At 33.4% G+C, this 18,864-nt stretch overlaps 2 protein-coding genes across 3 annotated transcripts; both read right to left on the bottom strand.

Moving 5' to 3' along the window:
• Nucleotides 1–6: 6 nt before the first annotated feature.
• Nucleotides 7–5,473, bottom strand: LOC125503847 (thioredoxin domain-containing protein 6-like). The gene is made up of 8 exons (XM_048664857.1): nt 4,895–5,473; nt 2,604–2,707; nt 2,479–2,550; nt 2,225–2,418; nt 1,966–2,152; nt 1,382–1,661; nt 1,135–1,304; nt 7–1,045 (listed from the first exon to the last, which is right to left on the bottom strand). Exons 1-8 carry the CDS (start codon nt 4,983–4,985, stop codon nt 908–910), a joined length of 1,236 nt encoding a protein of 411 aa, XP_048520814.1. The 5' UTR covers nt 4,986–5,473; the 3' UTR covers nt 7–907.
• Nucleotides 5,474–6,082: 609 nt separating this feature from the next.
• LOC125503846 lies at nt 6,083–17,322 on the bottom strand. Of its 2 annotated transcripts, XM_048664855.1 has the most exons (7): nt 17,103–17,315; nt 16,954–17,049; nt 8,630–8,947; nt 7,703–8,195; nt 7,458–7,641; nt 7,132–7,249; nt 6,083–6,463 (listed from the first exon to the last, which is right to left on the bottom strand). In XM_048664855.1, the coding sequence occupies exons 2-7, from the start codon at nt 17,029–17,031 to the stop codon at nt 6,266–6,268; spliced, it is 1,389 nt and encodes a 462-aa protein (XP_048520812.1). In that variant the 5' UTR covers nt 17,032–17,049; nt 17,103–17,315; the 3' UTR covers nt 6,083–6,265. The 2 variants fall into 2 exon arrangements, with proteins under 2 accessions (XP_048520812.1, XP_048520813.1); XM_048664856.1 differs by lacking the exon at nt 16,954–17,049 and having other exon boundaries at nt 17,103–17,322.
• Nucleotides 17,323–18,864: the final 1,542 nt, after the last annotated feature.

Below are 18,864 nucleotides of genomic sequence, written 5' to 3'. Positions count from 1 at the left end.
GAGGGTGAATAATTACGGGTTGGGTTTTGAGGCACTTCTCTGCCAGAGTCTGCGATGTGTATTGCTTTGAGGCGAAACACTCCCGATTTGTACGACTTGGGGAGAAACAACTAACTGTGTACGATTTGAGGTGAAATTACAAACTATCTACGACTTGAGGAGACTCAACAAACTGTGTTCGAGTGAAAATACAAACTGTGTTCGACTTGAGGAGACACAACAAACTGTGTTCGAGTGAAAATACAATCTGTGGCCGACTTGAAGTGCGAATACAAAACTGATGTTCGACTTCAGGTGAGAATACAAACTGTGATCGACTTGAGGTGTGAATACGAACTGATGATCTCTGGTCACTTTTTCGAGATAAAGAGGAAATCAGAAGTGCCGGGTGAGGGAAACAGGATATTTCCCACGCTCTGTGCTCGGCTCTGTTGGGTGGTCGCTTCAAAGACTTAAACTTTCAACAGTGAAAAAAGTAGCCGAGCACAGTTATGTTTTGCTTTTTGCTCAATAGTCAATTGTTGCCCTACTGATTTAACAATGCTCTTTGTAGTAGACATTTGGTATATAGTGCATTCTGTTAAGTGAACTGCTTGGAAACGAAAACAATCACCAATTGCATCAAGGCTTTCACGCTTGTCATGAAATTCGAGCAGTTGTACCGCTTAGCGGGGTGTCTAAGATTCCCAATTGGCTCGACAGACACGGCTGATTTGAGACCTTAACGGGAATCTTTAACATCTTATCAGGAATTCAGCATTGAAACGTAAACTTGGGCAATAACTGTATCCATTGTTTAAATGTTATTTGAACAGTATGAATAGACTTTACTAGAATCTAATTGGAAACTAAGTTAAGCTGGACGCTTCGAAAGCTGACCAAAAGATAAATACTTTTCATCAACTTACTATGTTCTCTCACTAGGAACTAGCTTATCGAGTTGCTTAAAGTTTCTTGCTACCAACGTTGTGTCTTCGTAATTTTCACTAGTGAACAATCCATGTTTCATTATTTCGTCGGGGTATTGATGCATCACTTGCAGGGCCTGTATGTGTTAATATGCTTAAGCTCAGTCATTTTTACGTTAAATTTTGTTCAGTGCTGTGAAAGAGTGATCAACCAGTTATTGTTTACCTCATCTTTTTTGTTCAATGGAAATATAATGGTTAAATGTTCGGGTTCAGGGGCGGGTTCCGGAATAGTAAAATCGCCGGAAACCTTGGGGAAAAACATTCTGAGAACAGTGGCTCGAACTGATGCATCTGGTGGAACCCAAATTCCAACGTTGCCTGATTCTTTTTTAACTGAAATATTTTCCCCAATCTGCGTGTACTGAGTTCACATCCTCGAAACTTCGTAGACATGTGTGATTTACTACTACCTTTGTCTTTTTCTTCAGTCTGTGTTTCCTGCTCTTGTTCTTCTTCAGTAATTAGCTTCTGAGCAATACTTTCCTTGGTTCCAGGAGGTTTTCTTATAGCACCGTAAATCATATTGAGAATTGTATCATCAATGTCCTCAATTTCGGTTCTTGCACTTTCTTTGAACAAAAGCATTAAAGATTCGTCGTTGTACAGCTCTTCTAGTGATTCCTCGGTAAACTCCTTTGATATGTCCGTAAAGTAGCACATTTCGTTAATGATATCTTCGTTAAATTGAACCTAAATTTTCACTGTCGTCAGTTAATCCATCTATTTTCTCATTCAATTAATACATTGTCGGAATGTTTTTCCAATTTTTTTCAAAAATTATCATTACTTACTCAAGTACTTCTGAACGCAGGAAAATATATTGAACGTTTCGCGCAATACATCGTCAAAATAATGTAAATTTAATTATGGTTTAGACAATTTAAGAAATTAACTAATTGGCTGATTGATTGACACAACTGAAACTATGTCTCTTGAAGAAGTTGACTAAGTTTAATTCATATAAATGTAAATTTCAGAATTGTCCATTACTAACCTTTTCTGTTTGGTAAATATCCAATCCTGCTTCGTCTAAAATCTCACCGAGAATTTCTTTGTACTTGTCTTTAGCAGACGGAAAAATTAAAGCAGCGCCATAATTTGGTAGATTTGTTACAATATTTGCACACTCTTTTGTTCGTCGCTCTAAAAGCTCCTTGGCCTTCTTAGTGTCTTCTTTTGCTCTAAATTTTTGCAGCTTTTACTTTAAATCCCAATGAGCACTTTCATAAACATTACGTATTTGCTATACTTACTGGCTTTCCTTTTCTTTACTTTCAGCAACTTCAAATCGCACTTTTTCTTCCTCTGCCATTTCCGTTATTTCCAAAGGCATTCTATCTGTCGGCTGGCCCGCTTGTTCGCTTTGTTCCTTTTTCAATTCATCCAATATTAACCTTGTCAGTTTCGGCGCATCGGCGCCAAACATTAAATTTATCATTTTTCCTTTCTGGACAAAAATTGAAAATTACTGATGCCGCTGAAAAATTTGTTTAAAAAACATTCCTACCGAAACAAACATCCAAGTTGGTTCACTCTTATTTCTAAATCTTTGCAGGCTTGTTATACCATCCGACTTAGCCTGAAGAACGAGAGGGTTAAAGCGATGAGGCTTAGAAATCGAGTACATCTTACCACTGCTAATAGTAACATATCACCACCGACTTCTAATTTAATTTTTTTCAGGTTTGCCTGCATACCTAAACATGGTCCGCACCATTCAGAATACACATCCACAACTGAAAACTCATTTTCAATTAAAATCGTTGCTGCTATAACAATAATTTAACCGGGTAAACTTGGGTAGTTACAGGCAAGTAACTACCCAAGCTAGTCGCCAAACCCTTTCAGTGCCCTTTAAATACGTTCAAATTTAATTTAACTGAGGAATCTTCCATTTCGATAACAATGTTTATTTATTAGTTTTTAAGCATCTGATAATTTGGTCAGGACTTTGCAGGGTTGAAAAAAGGAGAGAATCTCCTTCTTAGCTGTTCCTGCCCTAGCTTTTTCAGACTGCTCGCCGTACTGATAGGGCCGACCAGTAAAGTTCTTTATTTTATTTTAATTGTTTCTGTTTTTATTTTAATTTTAACTTTAGTCTGTTTTCTTATACAAGTTTGTCAAATACAATTTTAACCATTTTAGACCGTCTTAAACATTTTTTGACCATTGCTTGGCATGTTTTGTTCGGTGCTCGTTTCCTTTTGCTTGGTTTTGTCTGCATAATATTCTCCAGGGTATTTACCGTTACTTGTAGCGGCCCTGATGATAACGTAATTGTCGAAAGAGCTTGGCCTTAATTAATAATTACATACACACTTTCTTACAAAAAAACTTGTTTTATTGAATTTTTCCCAGTGTGTACACATAAACTTCTTCTAGTACAAATACTGTACTTATAAATCCATTTAAAAATTAAATTTGTGCTTAAAAATATTTCTGCTCTGATAGGTAGGATATATTAAACATGAAGGCAGTTGAAATGAACGATTGCTTAAATTACCAAGATGTATTTTATTAGTAGTAATAAGGTAATAATTAAGTTCTTAATGCAAATGAACCTCTGGCACTAAAATCAATGTAAAAATATCTATATTATAGCTACATTTGAAGAAAACGGTTAATGTATAAGGAAATAATTATTCTACTTTAATGAAGTTTATATGTATGGTTTTTTGTTGTGTATAATTGGTTCAACTTTATTTCTAACAGCTTAAAGGCATATTACGTTATTTTAAAACATTTTTCTGTTGAAGCCTTTGGAAAACGCATAATAATTTAGAGCAATCACTATCTTCAACCTTAGGCAAATTAGATTAAGCAAGTTAAGATTATAAGCAAAGAAAGGGCTCAATAAAATATGAGTCACCCAAACAAATTTCGACTAATTTTGGAATTGGATTGGATTTGATTTCTGTTTGAACTGTTATTTAGGCAACTATTTTTTGTTTAGTGCTAGTCTTAGCAAAAAAATGTTCTTGAAATAACATTTCTATAGGGTAGCAAGTGAAACAATGCACCATCGCTGGAAGCTCCATGTTATCTCAGTTGCATATATTTTTTTGGATTTCAACACAACAGATAGGCATTAAGAAAAACCTCGCATCTCGAAAAAGTTTTTCAATTACTTATTTGTTATTATAATTATTCGTACTTATATTATAATTATTCAATCAAACAAGTTTCTGTAATGAATTGTGTATGTGTATAATTAACGCCTTAATTATACGCATACACACTTTATCACATAAACATGTTTGATTGAATTTCATCCAGTGTGTACACACTAACTTCTTCTTCTTGTTATAATCATTCGTCGATCTAAAAAAATCAACGTTTTGTTATTGCAAGGATATTTTTTTTTCTTTTGAGCTGATTAACAAAATTTAAGGCTCATGTTGAAGCTAAAACGTCACAGTAGGTAGTCCAAAGTCTACTAGAATTACAGATCTAGCGGGCATTTCAGGTTTGGGTCATTTTTTATGCAACCCCGTATATTGATTTTTGTCCTAAATTGTCCATGAAGGATTACCTTCAACATGAGAGCTAGACCGTAAAAATCGGACCAAAAGCAGAAAACTATCGCTGCAAGACCAGAAAGTTGATTTTTTGAAACCACCCTGTCCCTGAATTTTGCTCAATCAGGAGCATGTCGAACTTTACGCTTTTTCATTTGCTACCCTGCAGAAAATTTATTTGCGGTGCTTAATTTTTACCACAACATAGACTCACAGAACGCAAATCGTGCTGAATAACACTGCAAGCAGAGCCAAATCGCTTGAAGCAATCAGAATTTATCCAGTTCCAAAGTCAGGGCGAATTTGGCTGTGTAACGTGCATTTTGTTGAGCAGTTTAGATCAAATTACATATGTAGCAAGTTGAATTGGTCATTTATTGACGAAAAATAGGGTATTTTACTTACTGATCAGCCCATCTTTCTGTAACAGCTTATCCCATTCTTCGTCGTTTGCAACTTCAATTTGCAATTGAACTGCCTGGCCTTTCTTTGCCATCTTTCTGCCACTAAATATTCACTTTTGCGATATCTATCAAATAATTTCAGCGTTGCTAAGACAACAAATCACCGGTTTACTATGGGTGTAATCAGAAAACTGCAGAAAAACCCGGAAGCAGCTAAGAGGATTTAAATAGAAGCTATGATTTTACCATTTATATGGTATTTAAGGCCATAGTTAGAGCAAAAGAGTAGAGGTAAGTTCTACAATTCTACGAACACATACACACAATATGCGATATTGTTTGAGAATTTTAAAGCGTCTTCCAGTAAGTCTTTCACTTTCTCTGTAATAATTGCAGGCCGTAACTGAATTAACATCATTATTTCTTTTTCAAAAAAATGTTATTGAAACCTTGCAAAATAAGGTGTTGTTGAGATGTAATTTTAATTTATAACCTATAAAATAGGTTGCTCTCCAGTATTTCTATGCCGATGTTAACCGAATCATTTAAAAGTGTATCTTGGAGATATTTCAATTCAAAAGTGCTTAATCGTGTTTAGAACTCGTACATACACCAATGTGTCACGGAATAAACAGAATTAAAATAAGACTCAAATTGTGCCAAGCGTAAAGAGTGCACAAATAACGGCAGGCACAAACTAGCAGTTAGTGGCAAACTTGTTAGTTTGATCAATTGTGGAAGACCGTTCATTTTTAGTTGCGAATTCAGGTGCAATCTAGTTTTAAAATTTCTGAATGCTTGGATGTCGTGGCCTGTCCTGACCTGTTATAGTGTTTCTTAAGTTCTGTTAATCTGTAATAGTGTTTCTCAAGCTTTTGAAATGTTTGTTTTCCTCAGTTCTCTTTCTTCGATTTTTGGTAGTTCTATTGAGCCCTCATGACTAATTTATGTAATTAACTTTTTCATTTTCTTAAATATTTCCTTTGGTGCAATGAATTGCAACTCTCAGAGCAATTATGCTGCTTTAAGAGTTCTGTTCCTCCATACAACGTTTGACCAAAACAGACAACTAAAATGTATACAAAAATGAATTTAAAATGTTTTGTCTATTCTCACATTTCACAGCAGGCAATAATTTTCCGCGAATAAAGTCTGCTGATTCATGAAGGTAGCAAATGTAGAAGTAAAATAATATTGGAATTTTATATTATAACCATCTTATAAAAATAGAATTACATACAAATAAATATCATTTCATATAGATTTGAACTTATAATTGTTTTATCACAATTCCATGAAAGGAAGTGAATTTTGTGTAGGTAGAAACATAATTGTCTACTTGGATAGTTTTTCAGATCTGGTCGTCCCCAGTCTATAATATGAGGTTTTTCTCAATGTCGTCATTACCCACTAGCTTTTCAAAAAGCTGAAACGGCAATATTTTGCTTCTAACCTTTTCTAAATTTCCTTGGAGCAAGTGAATGAGGTTGTCCAGGAAATTTGTTTCTCGTAATTCATATTCCAGGGATGTCGCTGCGACCATTAGGGAATTTAGTTTTTGGTCACAATCCTAAAACAAACAACAATATGAAAATTATATTACTGCAACATTGCTTACGATGCCTATTCTACTTTAACCATAAAGTTTCTTTAGTCTAATTGCAAAAATGTCTTACTGCGATTTAAAAGTACTCCCATGCAGAAAATTAGGTAAAGTTAAAACATAAAATACAATGCAGACAAAACTTATGATTATTAATAACATGGAACATGGGAACTTATGTCAAGGTCGAAGCCGCCAAAGAAGTAGAATAAAATTAATTTTCTAAACAACTGAAAACATTTCCAATGAATGTGAAAAAGATGAAAATTTGTTCAAATCAGCATTTAAAACACAAAGGTAAAAATGCCGGATTTTTTTAAAAAGGAGTGAAAAAATATTACTCAAAATTTAAACAGACAGAAAGCGTTTCTAAATAGCCAACAATAAAAACTTAGATTTTTTGATTTTTTAGTCCACCACCTCCAACCGAATTCGAGGATGACAACGAAGAGATCGCTTTACCGCAATATATGCTGAAATACGGGTTAGCCTGAGGAATTGCTTCACTTTATTGAAAGCTTTTAGATAAACAGTCTTGTGAAACGTCCACAAAAATCTTTTTCGCGAAGACCCAAGTTGTAAGCACAAATTCCTAACTCTTTTTATTGAATATTCTAATGCTACTTTTATCAAACCTCAAATATGATTCTAATGTCATTCATTTGCCTCCGCATTTCCAACTTCTCGTTTACGACATATTCTATACTCCTGTCTATTTCATCGCCCAACCCAATGCTGCTTAATATACTGGACCTAAAAATAATGCATAGGTATCGGAATTTATTAGTTTCTATATTGCATAAAATTCATTTTATAATGGAAGCTCTTTATCAGCTACTATTTCAAGCCTGTAATCAGCCTTACGGCGTACCGTCTTTAATAGGTTAAACTTCAAAATATAAATATTTTTTTTATAAACATTCAAATTTAAATGTAACATTACTAGAGAAATTATGGGTACCTGTTTGGTATATCCACATAACTGTTCTGAATAGTCTTCTCTCGGCTGCCGCTACCCTCTTTACTCACAATGCTACTGTGAATACTGGTACCTAAATCGCTTGTATCAATAACTCCGGATGCAGGGTCAACATCATTCACTAAATTATTCAGTTCGGACATATCTCCAATACTACTGTTTAAATCTACAAGAACAAATATCTGTGAGTATTATAGATTCTCTACAGAAGCAACCTAGCAGTTTACCAGTTATTACTAACTCCATCATTAGCGACAACATATGATCTTCCTTGGTTTCATGATAGTTTCGAATTTCAGATGCAAGTTGCTTATCACTATTCTCAGCCTCACTCTCAGTTAACAGAAAGTTCAAACGAGGACATCTAGCTTCGTTCGGGCTTTCATTTCTCGATGGAGAATTATGACTGATAAAATGGCGCGCATTAGTTGTTTTGAAATTCAGAGTTCTAAAGACTTTCTCGTTGGTTTCCTTTTCACTGAGTCGTTTATATTTGGAATAGCTTACAACGCTTAGTAATGCTTTTGATTCAGGATTCACTGGGTTTATTAAAGCCATCAGCTTTTCCTTGGATGGAATATCGGAATTTTCAGCATATCTAAGAAGTCTACAGTGTCGACACCTGAAACCTTCCACAGTTTCTGGAGGTATTGTTAAAGTCCTTGGCGTTTCTTCTTTTATATCGGTGTTAACTTTTAGAATTTTGATAGGTTTGCGACTCTGAAAATATAATTATTTATTATGACGAGTGTTCATGAAGTAACAGCACAACTCTTAACCATAAATTTCTATTGTTAGAAAATAAGTTTTTCTAAATAAACTTAGCTTAGTGCTAATTTTCATTTAAATGAAGCATTGCTTTGGCACAATATGTGTCATATATCTGGAAATTTCTACCGTTCTCGAGAAATAATTAATAAACATGTTTATCTTATGTTATGGGTTATAACAGATGTAGTGCCGTCAGTGAAATGATGCTTAGGTCTTGTTGATATATGAACCATCGTTTACGGGGAAGTCAAAAACCTTCTAGGCAATTGTCTGATCAAATTTTTTTATCTGAAAACGTCTCAGACTACACCTAGAGAGAAATGACTCCATTTTGGAATCACTAAGTATTCTTAAAACATTGTCAAATTAAAAAAGGTATTTACCTCGCAATTTAATCCGTCATACGAATCTCTTAAGTCACTTCCATAACCATTGTCCGAGTCGTTAGTTTTGGAACTGGAAATGCTCGACAGGCCGTTTATGCTCAAGTCTTTGTTTGATGTTCGAGCTGCAAGTCGTTCTGCTCTGGAAATATCTCGTAAATTTGTATTGTTTGCTTCTAATTCGGGACATGCTTCATCGATAATTATATTTTCAAAAGTCCAGCCAAATTTGTTGTCCAGCGGATAATCCTCATATGTACCATCTAAATTGTAGTAACGCATTGTCGACAGAAAATTAACATTAATTTTTCGTCGCTTCTGAAAGAAATACGAAATATTAAGTTTTCGTCTATTGAAATGTATTCGAGTTGTGATTTAATCTGAAATTGTTTAAAACCGATCATCAGTCCAGCTTTTTTCTGTCTAAAGCTTTAGATATCTTTACCTATGCACTTAGGAAAAGTCTTCATAGCACTATTAAATAATTTGTCTCAGTGTCCGATGAAAATTCAACAATTTATCAATACTATGTTGTCAACATATTGTGCTTCAGGTAAATTGTTTTCAATGTTTGCTTACAAATCAAGCAATGTATGATTCAGATCACAAATCCTACATCATTACTTATGGATGCAGGCAGCAGAATAGCTAAGCGCTTTAGAAGTTACAACAACCGAATTTATTATAAAACCCAATTAAAACACATGTAACAATTGTTGATTGCATCAATTATTTGATATTTTGCTTATTAACATAAAAAAACATTTGAATTTAGAAATGTATTTTAACTCCAGAATATCTTTATATCTCAGTGTATCTACATTTTATGGAAACGCACTTTTATTTAGCTTATAAAAATATTTCCTGCACATTTAAGTAAAGACTGATTTGCTTCATATCGATTTCTATCGGAAATATATATCTTTCTGATTGAACGTAAAGTATGCCAGTCAAACAATGCAATATTTAAAAAAACGATTCGTGTAGTCATGATGGCATCAAACTAAGCAATTTAACTTGGATATGTTAATGTTCGAAAATAATCAAATACATTTTATAAACAGAATTTGGTTAGTACTTACAAAATTAGCTGAATTAGCCCTTAGGCGGATGATAATTTGCAGATCCCACTTGCATGAAAACCGCACAAAAAATATGTACAAAGAACTGGCGTGAACCAAAAAGCGTCCAAGAAACATGACAAGATCTTGTTCTGTTTAATTCAATTATTTATCAATAATGTCATCGACTTTTAAAACAATAGCAAGTTTTAAGTCAATTATCTTCACCTCGCGCTTGCCATATCGCAGCTGTTTATTGCTGACGAAAAAACGATAAGTGAGTTATTGAAGAAAAAAATCGATGCAAGAAATAATTTTTATTCAAAGTGTAATTTTTAATATTTTTGTTTATTTCTATTGGGGCAAAAGTAGATGCGTAAATAAACGTACCAAATAAAAAATAACGTATTATACAGAGTGCCCAGAAGCGATGCCCAAAAAATTATGGGGATGATTTTACTTTCAAGATTATCTACTCTAAAAAGAGCCATTGATAGCTTATCTGTGTAATTATTTTCATTTATTYGGGGMSTTCCAGCATTAAAAATTATTCAATTAAGCTTCTTTTAACATTAGTATTTTGTCTTTTTGTACGACAATCGCTCATCCTTTGTTGGTCCTTTTGCTAAGGGCCACTATTGCTATTTTCTAAACCGAAAGTGTTGCAAGTTCGGTTAAATCGAACAAAAGCTGCCAAATTTCATTCGGTCCATTTTAGAAATATTAAAAATTTATAGATATAGTTTGTAACCTTAACTAATCAAAATATCTCTCTTGGTATCGACCCTATTTAAAAAATTTTAAATTCGCGCATAAGTACATTATTTTCTGGTTTTTTAACTGCATATTTTATCCCGATTACCATGATGCTTAGATAGCTTTCCAAAAAATAGCAAGGTTTATTTCTAGAAAAATACAAGCTTGACTTCAGATATCAGTTTCAAATTGCGTGGTTCGGGTTTCTATACTTTTAGGTATGCTTTATGCAAAAACCATCAATTTTACGTCTTTCTACATTAGACTTTTAAGTTTACAAATCCGGAAGCGATGTTTCAATGTGAAAACATGAAGGAATATACTTTTTTACTACCAATCTGAGAAATCACCCTTATTTACTCCATGAGTAAGTCTCGTAATGAAGAGTCATATTTCTCTCCACAGATAAATAATAACAATAAACAAAAACATAGGAAAACAATGAGAAATTGTGAAGTCTTTCCGTATTTAAATATTTTCTATCTCTGTGAGTTCAGGTTAAATCTATTTTCACCTCATAATGCGAAACTTGAGAAAACTACTAAGGAATTGCAAAAAATAACTAAATCAATTTGGACAATAAATCTGTGGTAGTAGTAAAAAATGTGCCCTTGGGTTGCCCTACGGGTGAGTCTCAAGATATAAAAATGCCCAGTAAATAATAACTTACTTTTCAATCTATGTATATAATAAACTAATCTTTGGCTAAAGCTAGTTCATGGTGATTAATGAAATTAATATTATTTAGTTGTTTACAGATGGCGCCGAAATATATCAGTGACAGCAAAGGCTCTAATAGCTACTCCAAATAACCACAAATGTTGAAAAAGTCCTCCATTGAAGTGCAAACATTTGAGATCGTTTTTTATATCCCTTTTTCATAAGTTTTTTAAGGAAAAAATGATCCATGTTTATAGAAGATGTTTGATAGATGATACCTGATCTTTAATAAAACCGCACACAAAAAGTCCTTGGGCCTCATATCGGGCGGTGGTCACTTTATAGGACCAATGTTTCCAATCTAAGTATTGCTTTTCCAGATATTTAGGTATCATCTAAATGTGTGTAAAGTGTTTTGCAAAAACTCTAAATATCTAGCTCCAGTTAGATAACGATACAAAATCCCTTACTTTTGGATTAGATAAGTGCAATAATATTGATGTAAGCAGTAATATTGGTGCTAAGCAGAAATAAAAACTTTCAAAAATTTAATATTTGAATGTTCAAGAAGAATCCATAGAGGCCCACCATGTACCATAGTGTTGCGACTCCAAGATACGTAACGGCTGGAGGGAAATTAAGAAGACAGAACTTTATGGATAATCATCAAATATTCATGATTCTGTTTGGGCACTCACACAACAAACATTTAGCGAAACTGATGATGCGGATCATGTCAGGCAGAACTCAGTGTTGTGATAGATTCCATACTCTGTCGTCAGAGAGGCCCTCGCTGACGATATTGAGGGTATCAGGGTCAACAGCACCCTCGTCGTTAAACAGTCGTTAAACAGCCTCGTCAACAGAATTCTAGTAGAACGAGTACCATCCATAAAATAGCTTGGGATTCTTATCAACGAAACAAGCGACCCAAAGAAAGAGATCCTGTCAAGAATTAACAGGGGCACATTCGCAGAGATGAGGCGCCTCTTTATCAGCCGTGATGAGCCTGCAGCTCCGAGTCAGAATGCTGCGGTGTTATATTTTCTTTGTACTTCTTTATGGCTCCGAATGCTGGACTCTTAGCTCGACATTGGACGCTCGTGTGGAAGAATTTTAAATGTTTTTACCCAGACGCATTCTCCGAATATCCTGGGTTAAAAAAAAGAATGCTGAGGTAGTTGATCGGATGGGCAAGGGGAAGGAGTTGCTGCAGACCATCAAAGAGCGCAAACTGGAATACATCGGACAGATATATCATGACCGATAATTAGCCTGAGAAGTCGATACGAACTACTCAGGCTAATTATTGGTCATGGATGAAAGATCTGCGACGAAAGTCATGGATGAAAGATCTGCGCCGATAGTTCGGGAGAACCTCTACTGAAATCTTCCGAGCAGCAGTTTGCAGAATTGTTGAGAATTGAGAGAAGATGATAGGGAAAGCTTCATTTCTCTTATGACTATTTGGGAGCCGCAACAATAAGCAACATGGTTGGGCCTCTACTGATTCTGCTTGACAACTTGCGCAAGAGCGACAGCAACTGTTTCCGCCCCGAAGTAAATATGTACTTTCTCCCAAGCTATTTGGCGGTGACGTCATTATTAGTGGCAGTGGCGTCCTAAACGCCTCATTAAAATTTACTCGGGTCCGAGATTCGTTCGCCAGATTTTCTTCCATACTGCCTGGTTGCCGGCTTGAGCGTTTGGTCCCAGTGATGTGAAAAGATTTCACCGAAAATATCACACATACAAATAGGACTATATCGGTAAAATGAACGCGCCAATAACTCAAATCAATAATTTTAAAAGTCTTCCATACTTTCGCAAATTGCAACAATTCCATGAAAGACATATGTTAATAGCAATTCCTCCAATTCCTAGTTCAAAATTAAACCACAATGCTATACCATGTTTAGCTTACCAAAATTGAATATAACAAATTGTAAAAAATTACAATCAATATATTGTCACGAATAACACAATTTTTCCAAATCTGGGGACTGAAACGTAAGTATTTGTGCGGAGAAAAGTTGCAAACAGATGCAGCGATAATAGCGATATACTGAAGTTGTCCAATGCGAGGGTGGCTTCTAATAGTAGGCACCCCCTCCTAATCATATTAGTATTCTTACTCTCGCAGCAAACAAATCCGGCCTTCGAAAGGTTTCTATATCGACTCTAGAAGCGAAAAAGTTATGAAACTAACGAGGGCTTGTTTATGCGTTTCGTAGATTTTCCTATATACCGGGTGGTACATTTAATTTGACAATGTTTTATATTTCTAAAACAAGACATTCTATGAAACAGTGTCTCAAACAGATGTTAGTTAGTGCATGAGGGCAAATTATACGAGGGCAGTAGGTATCTGAGTAAGGAGGCATTAAGTCCAAAAATTAGTTAACTATAAATGTTCAAAATTATGTTCATTAAATTAAATTAACTTGTCAACTGGCAACACTAAAGGTTCATTCATAACTTCGTAAAATAGGTTTTCTGACAAACTCTGCAAATATGCATTTTAGACGTAAAAAATGTGCACGCAAATTAGTCTCTGCACTTATGTATTTATTAGATTTTTGTTCAGCGCTTACACCAACATTTTAATGTAATTGAGTTGTTGTTCTTTATATTATTGAATAAATCAAAATTTATGTTTCATTCGCATTTATCACGCAGCTTCACGGAAAACGGAATTGTTAATAGGTGAATTAACAATTAAAATTATTTTTTATTATGGAGAATATCGAAAAAGTATTCCCAACCAGCAAACTTATTTAATAAGATTTTGATTATAAGATAGTTGTGTTTCAATATGAGTCTGAAGTTGCTCTCAAAAAACATTTTTTATAATTTATAAATATTTCTTATAAAATTGTTTTATATACGTTTTGCCTACTAAATTAAGTACTGTACTAATAATAAGTACTAATAATTATTTTATAATGCACTTATATCATTTTTTTTTACAATAACTGATATACATTACAACAGTTTAATTATAATTGTCAGCTTTATTGCACAATCTTTTTGCTGTTGGAAGCGGAATCGGTTATTAAAAGGAGTAATAAAACCATTTTTATCTTACTTTATTGTGTTTAATTTAATTTTAATTCGATTATTATGAAAGAAAAATTTTTGCGTGTCACTAAAATATTGCCAATTTAATTATTAACTATAAAATTCACTTTAAAATAAATGGTATACTGCAACCCCGTGAAATTACAATGGTTCTGTACAAATCTTAAGAAAAGCTATAACATGCTAATCTTATGTATAGTGCAGAGCGTGTTGGTGTTTTTTGGGCTTTGTTCAATTCCAGATGGGTTATCGCTCTTTGCTTCTAATTTTGCTCTCCTTTCTAAAATTTAAACAATTTTTCGGCGCTACAAATACTGAAATTACATTCATATCATTTTTGGGCTTCTACTGCTTTTAGAAGTTCTTGTAATAGCACTTTTGCCTTTTTTGAGTTTCTAATTACTTTTTGGAAAAATTGTCAAATGCTTCAATAAAAATATTGTGTCTAACTGGGACCAACGTCAAATCAAAACAAGTTGGTTCGATTGCTTCTTTCATTTTAGTAATCGATTCTTAAGATGTTGATAACTATGGCTGATTATTTTTGAGACTTGTGTTTACCCGACTTTCCTAATGATTAATAATTTGTATTTCTATTATCATATGAGAAGGGCTGTTGTCAACGCGTATTCAAGTCGGTTAACTGTGATATAAATTAGGTATTTTAAGTTCTGAGTTTCGTAAATTAGCTGGCTGTTTTTTGTTGTAATATATGCGTACTATTCAAGTTATCTGTCAAGGCAAAGAGTGGATGTATGATGCTAGTGAAATGTTCTTCTTTGAAGCTGAATTGGTACGTTGGAATAGGTTTTCTCATGTTATGAGTTCAAAAAGTTTTGTAATATCTTCGGCACTACATACAGCACCAAGACGATTTTCACATTGAAGTAATCATAATAAAATAAATTAGTCGCACATTTATATGACTTTTTCCAATTTTTTCTCAGACTCACAAATAACCCACTTAAATCAAACCATAAAAATTACTTTGATAAAATTTTGAGCCTGCATAAACGTGCGGAAGTAGATTGTGATAAGTCCAATTTGACTTTGAAAAAATATAATTTAATTCGAACAGTAAACGTACAATAGGCTATCGAAAACAGTATACTTACAGACTCAGTCTCCGCTAAAAACTAACTCAGTTGAACGATTTATTTGTGTGCAAACTCAGCGTCGGTAACTCTTGCACATGGAACTAAAGATAACTTAATTTAGTAACAATCGAATGAAAATATAAGTTGTATATAATCATTGGCTAAATTATTTCCGTTAATAAGTAATTAAAAGAAAGTTATTGCTTCTATGCGCTTGAATAATACAGAACTAACTCAGAACTGTTGGCGTAAATCAAACATCATTATGAAATAATTAAGACGAATGCCATTATTTAAGTACGTACTAAGTCGTTTATAAATTTAACGAATTAAATATTGAACTTAAAGAATGCTGTTATGGCAGCCGTAAGTTTGTGTTCTTCATTTAATTAATTATTTTTATGGAATTTTTGCTATTAGTTGCTTATTATTTTGCTACTTATATAGGGTGTTCCAAATTCAGGGTATTAGCATTGAGTTCTCGAAAACCATAAGAGATGTGAAGTAGGATAACTGACGGCAACGTTGCGTATTTTACGTACAACAACAAGTACAATCTTGATTTAAACGAATTTAGTTTTGAGAAAATTGTTCCTTTGCTGTCGGGCGCAAAAATGCGGATTCAAAACCGTGGTAATTGGGAAACGGGGACCACTAGGAGCCCGTATTTATATAGTGTTTTGCAACGCATGTCGTTTTAAAAAATTGAGCTCTGTATTGCACAAAACGAGTTTTTTCGAATTTGATGACAGCTAAAAATTAGCGCATTTTAGCGAACGATGATTCGTTTTTATGAAATAACGTAATAACGATGACCGCTGCAGCCATAAGAATGGAAACAAGTAACGCACTTTGTGTCGACTTTTGTAACATAAACCAACGGGTTCGATCATCGCCAAATACAAAAATCCGGGTATTGCCGAAATGTGTTATTCGAGAATTTAACATTCAAACTTAAAACAAACATTATTTGAGAACTCAAGAGGCACTTCACGTTGGAAGCTAATACGCGGTCAAATAACCAAAGAAACTTCGTTCAATATTTTTTCTAAATGATCTTCTAAAAAATGAGGCAACATTCTCGTTTCGTTTGCACGCCAAAAAAAAACGTTCGAAACTTTTGACTATTATATATATTAATGTTAGTGAGGCAGATTACCTTGAAAAACAGTGTTGCATAATTTATTATCTAGTTTTTTACAAATATCTCAGTTTTTAATAAAAAATATTTTTTTACTAGTTTTTCTGTACTACCTAAACGTCAATATTTAATCACCCTTATTGAATTCTCACTTCAAATTCAAATGGTAGAGAAATTGCATTCAATCAGATAAAACTCACTCTGTCCTAGATATCAACGGTTCCATAATTTCGTGGACATTTTTCAGATAACACTAATAAAGCTAATTTAGTAAAACCCCGAAATCAGTAGACTAACCGAACTTTAAAATTTTATTAACTTGAAAAAAGTGTAAATTAGAAACGATCTAAACAATACACTAACAAAGACCAACATGTCGGACCAAGGCCCACATGTAATATTACAGACTTTGCTAATTGAAGAGCGAAATTATTAGATACCATCAATAACTGCAGTAAATACAAACGCTTGGGTTACTAATTATAATCTGAATTGAATGTATGAGTGAATACGATTAGAAAAAATCACCTGAATATCTATCATCAGATTAATGGTGAAACTTGGTATAAAATCGAAGTGGATAAGCAAAAATGGCTTAATCAACATTGAATGAAGATCGGAAATCTAAAAATCAAACACATGTTGAATGTGCACAAATATTAAATTTGGAAACTTACCTTATAATAGTTCCGCGATAGGAAAAGTGTATAGCTACAGCTTTGCAATACGTCATACTATTTTCAGTTTTCCGAATAATTATGTAGAATATTGCACAATTTTGCGATATCACCAGCACGTAATGTGCGGGTAGAAAAAGTTTTCCAACTAAAAGATTGAATACTAACGCATGAACTAATCGACGATTCTCGGTGCGTCTTGATTAATACTGACAAGTGTAAAGCCGCTGATAGATAAAAATAATACATTAATTTGATCTGATAAGATAAATAAGCAAGTTTTGTAGACAATTTAGAAATCGAATTATTACTGATGATTGGTCTCGAAATCCAAATCGTACAAAAGGTGTTTTTCGCTTGAAAACTCCTTTGGAATTCGAGACCTCAATCAGTTAGTTATCCCTTTTTCCTTATCGTAAGGGTGTTTTTGATTTTTTTTCAAAGTTCAATTTTTTTACGCAGTTTTGTGGACATTCTGATCGATATCTGCGTTATCGGTGACTTTATATAATTTTTCGATGATTTAGCCCGATAAATAATGGTATTGTTCGCCATTTTGATGTTTAGATCATACATCAATTTATACTGCTCGTCCTCGCTTCTTGATATTTATCATTTTATCTGGTGCATTTTATAGCAATTTCTTTTATTTAAGTTTCATATTAATGCTCTACGAAGGTCTTTAATGTTATATTGTTATATTTGGTACAAGTGAAAAAAAAAAAGAAAATATAAATATTATTAATCCCGATTCATTCATGCTATTAATGATATTTTTTCTACATGCCAAATTCCTTCCAGCTTAATTTAAATGGATTACTGCACTGGGTCTTATTTACACATAAAATCGCATACACAAATGTTTCAAAATTAACGCTCATTTAAAATACCTAAATTTATAAAACGCAAATGTTCCATTATTACAAACTCTAAGTAGTTTGATCAATTCTAAATGTTCTTAAATACAGTGTCCCCTGGGCGTTATTAAGATGAAAATTTAATTGTTTATGACTGTTCGGCAGGTTAAAATTGCTACATTTTACAGTGAAAAATTTCACAGATTTTTGTATTCTGTTTTTAAAGCATCAATTAATTACAAATAATATTGCTTCACAAAACTGAGTTTTCAGCACAGTATTTATTTTATGTCGGTAAGCACAAATCTCACTACCTACGAAACTGTTAATATGGGTTTTATCATCGGAGAATGCCAAAAAACAAATCATTATTAGCATTCAATATTTTAGCCCAGAAAGAAAACCGAGACTCGAAGCATTAAAAAGTTTATTTGATAGATTTTCTATTAAAACAGTCACAAAGAACAACAATAAACTCACACTATTATCAGTAGGTAGACGAAGAAAACCCCAGAGCAGCACATTAAATTCTATTGCGCTACTTCCTTATTAATTATTTAAACTTAATAGATGATTAAGTATTCTGACAACAATTAACTACAAGTTAATGAAACAGTGACAAATAAGGACAATCAAAATTACAGCCTAAAAATAAAGTTAACTAATATTTTTAATAGGAGCTGTTTTCACAGTCCCCCTCAATATGCACACACATTTTAGCTTTATTCGTAAAATACTTTTTTACCGTTTCTAAAGATTGTATTGAAAAATTTCGAAAATTTTGCCTTAATCTTGTTGTCATGTCTTGAGCTAATGTTGGAACTTGTAAAATTGTGCATTAATATGACCCCAACAGGAAAGTTAATTGATCTCAAGTCAGGTGATCTAGGTGACCCTTCAAGTGC

Source organism: Dendroctonus ponderosae, unplaced genomic scaffold (genome assembly GCF_020466585.1).
Source record: "Dendroctonus ponderosae isolate FM_Combo_2020 unplaced genomic scaffold, Dpon_F_20191213v2 Dpon_F_20191213_3, whole genome shotgun sequence".
Lineage (NCBI taxonomy): Eukaryota > Metazoa > Arthropoda > Insecta > Coleoptera > Curculionidae > Dendroctonus > Dendroctonus ponderosae.
Note: the sequence above shows the minus strand (reverse complement) of the source record. Positions and strands in the feature narration are given on the sequence as shown.

Excerpts from the sequence above, each read along its gene's own strand:
- LOC125503847 (XM_048664857.1), bottom strand. The coding sequence starts at position 4,985 with ATGGCAAAGAAAGGCCAGGCAGTTCAATTGCAAATTGAAGTTGCAAAC. Across the intron at positions 2,419-2,478 it reads CAACTTGGATGTTTGTTTCG|AAAGGAAAAATGATAAATTT; the intron begins GTAGGAATGTTT and ends ATTTTTGTCCAG. Across the intron at positions 2,153-2,224 it reads AGTAAAGAAAAGGAAAGCCA|AGCAAAAGAAGACACTAAGA; the intron begins GTAAGTATAGCA and ends GCAAAAATTTAG.
- LOC125503846 (XM_048664855.1), bottom strand. The coding sequence starts at position 17,031 with ATGTTGATTAAGCCATTTTTGCTTATCCACTTCGATTTTATACCAAGT. Across the intron at positions 8,196-8,629 it reads ATGACGGATTAAATTGCGAG|AGTCGCAAACCTATCAAAAT; the intron begins GTAAATACCTTT and ends TTATATTTTCAG. Across the intron at positions 6,464-7,131 it reads ACATTAGAATCATATTTGAG|GATTGTGACCAAAAACTAAA; the intron begins GTTTGATAAAAG and ends TGTTTGTTTTAG.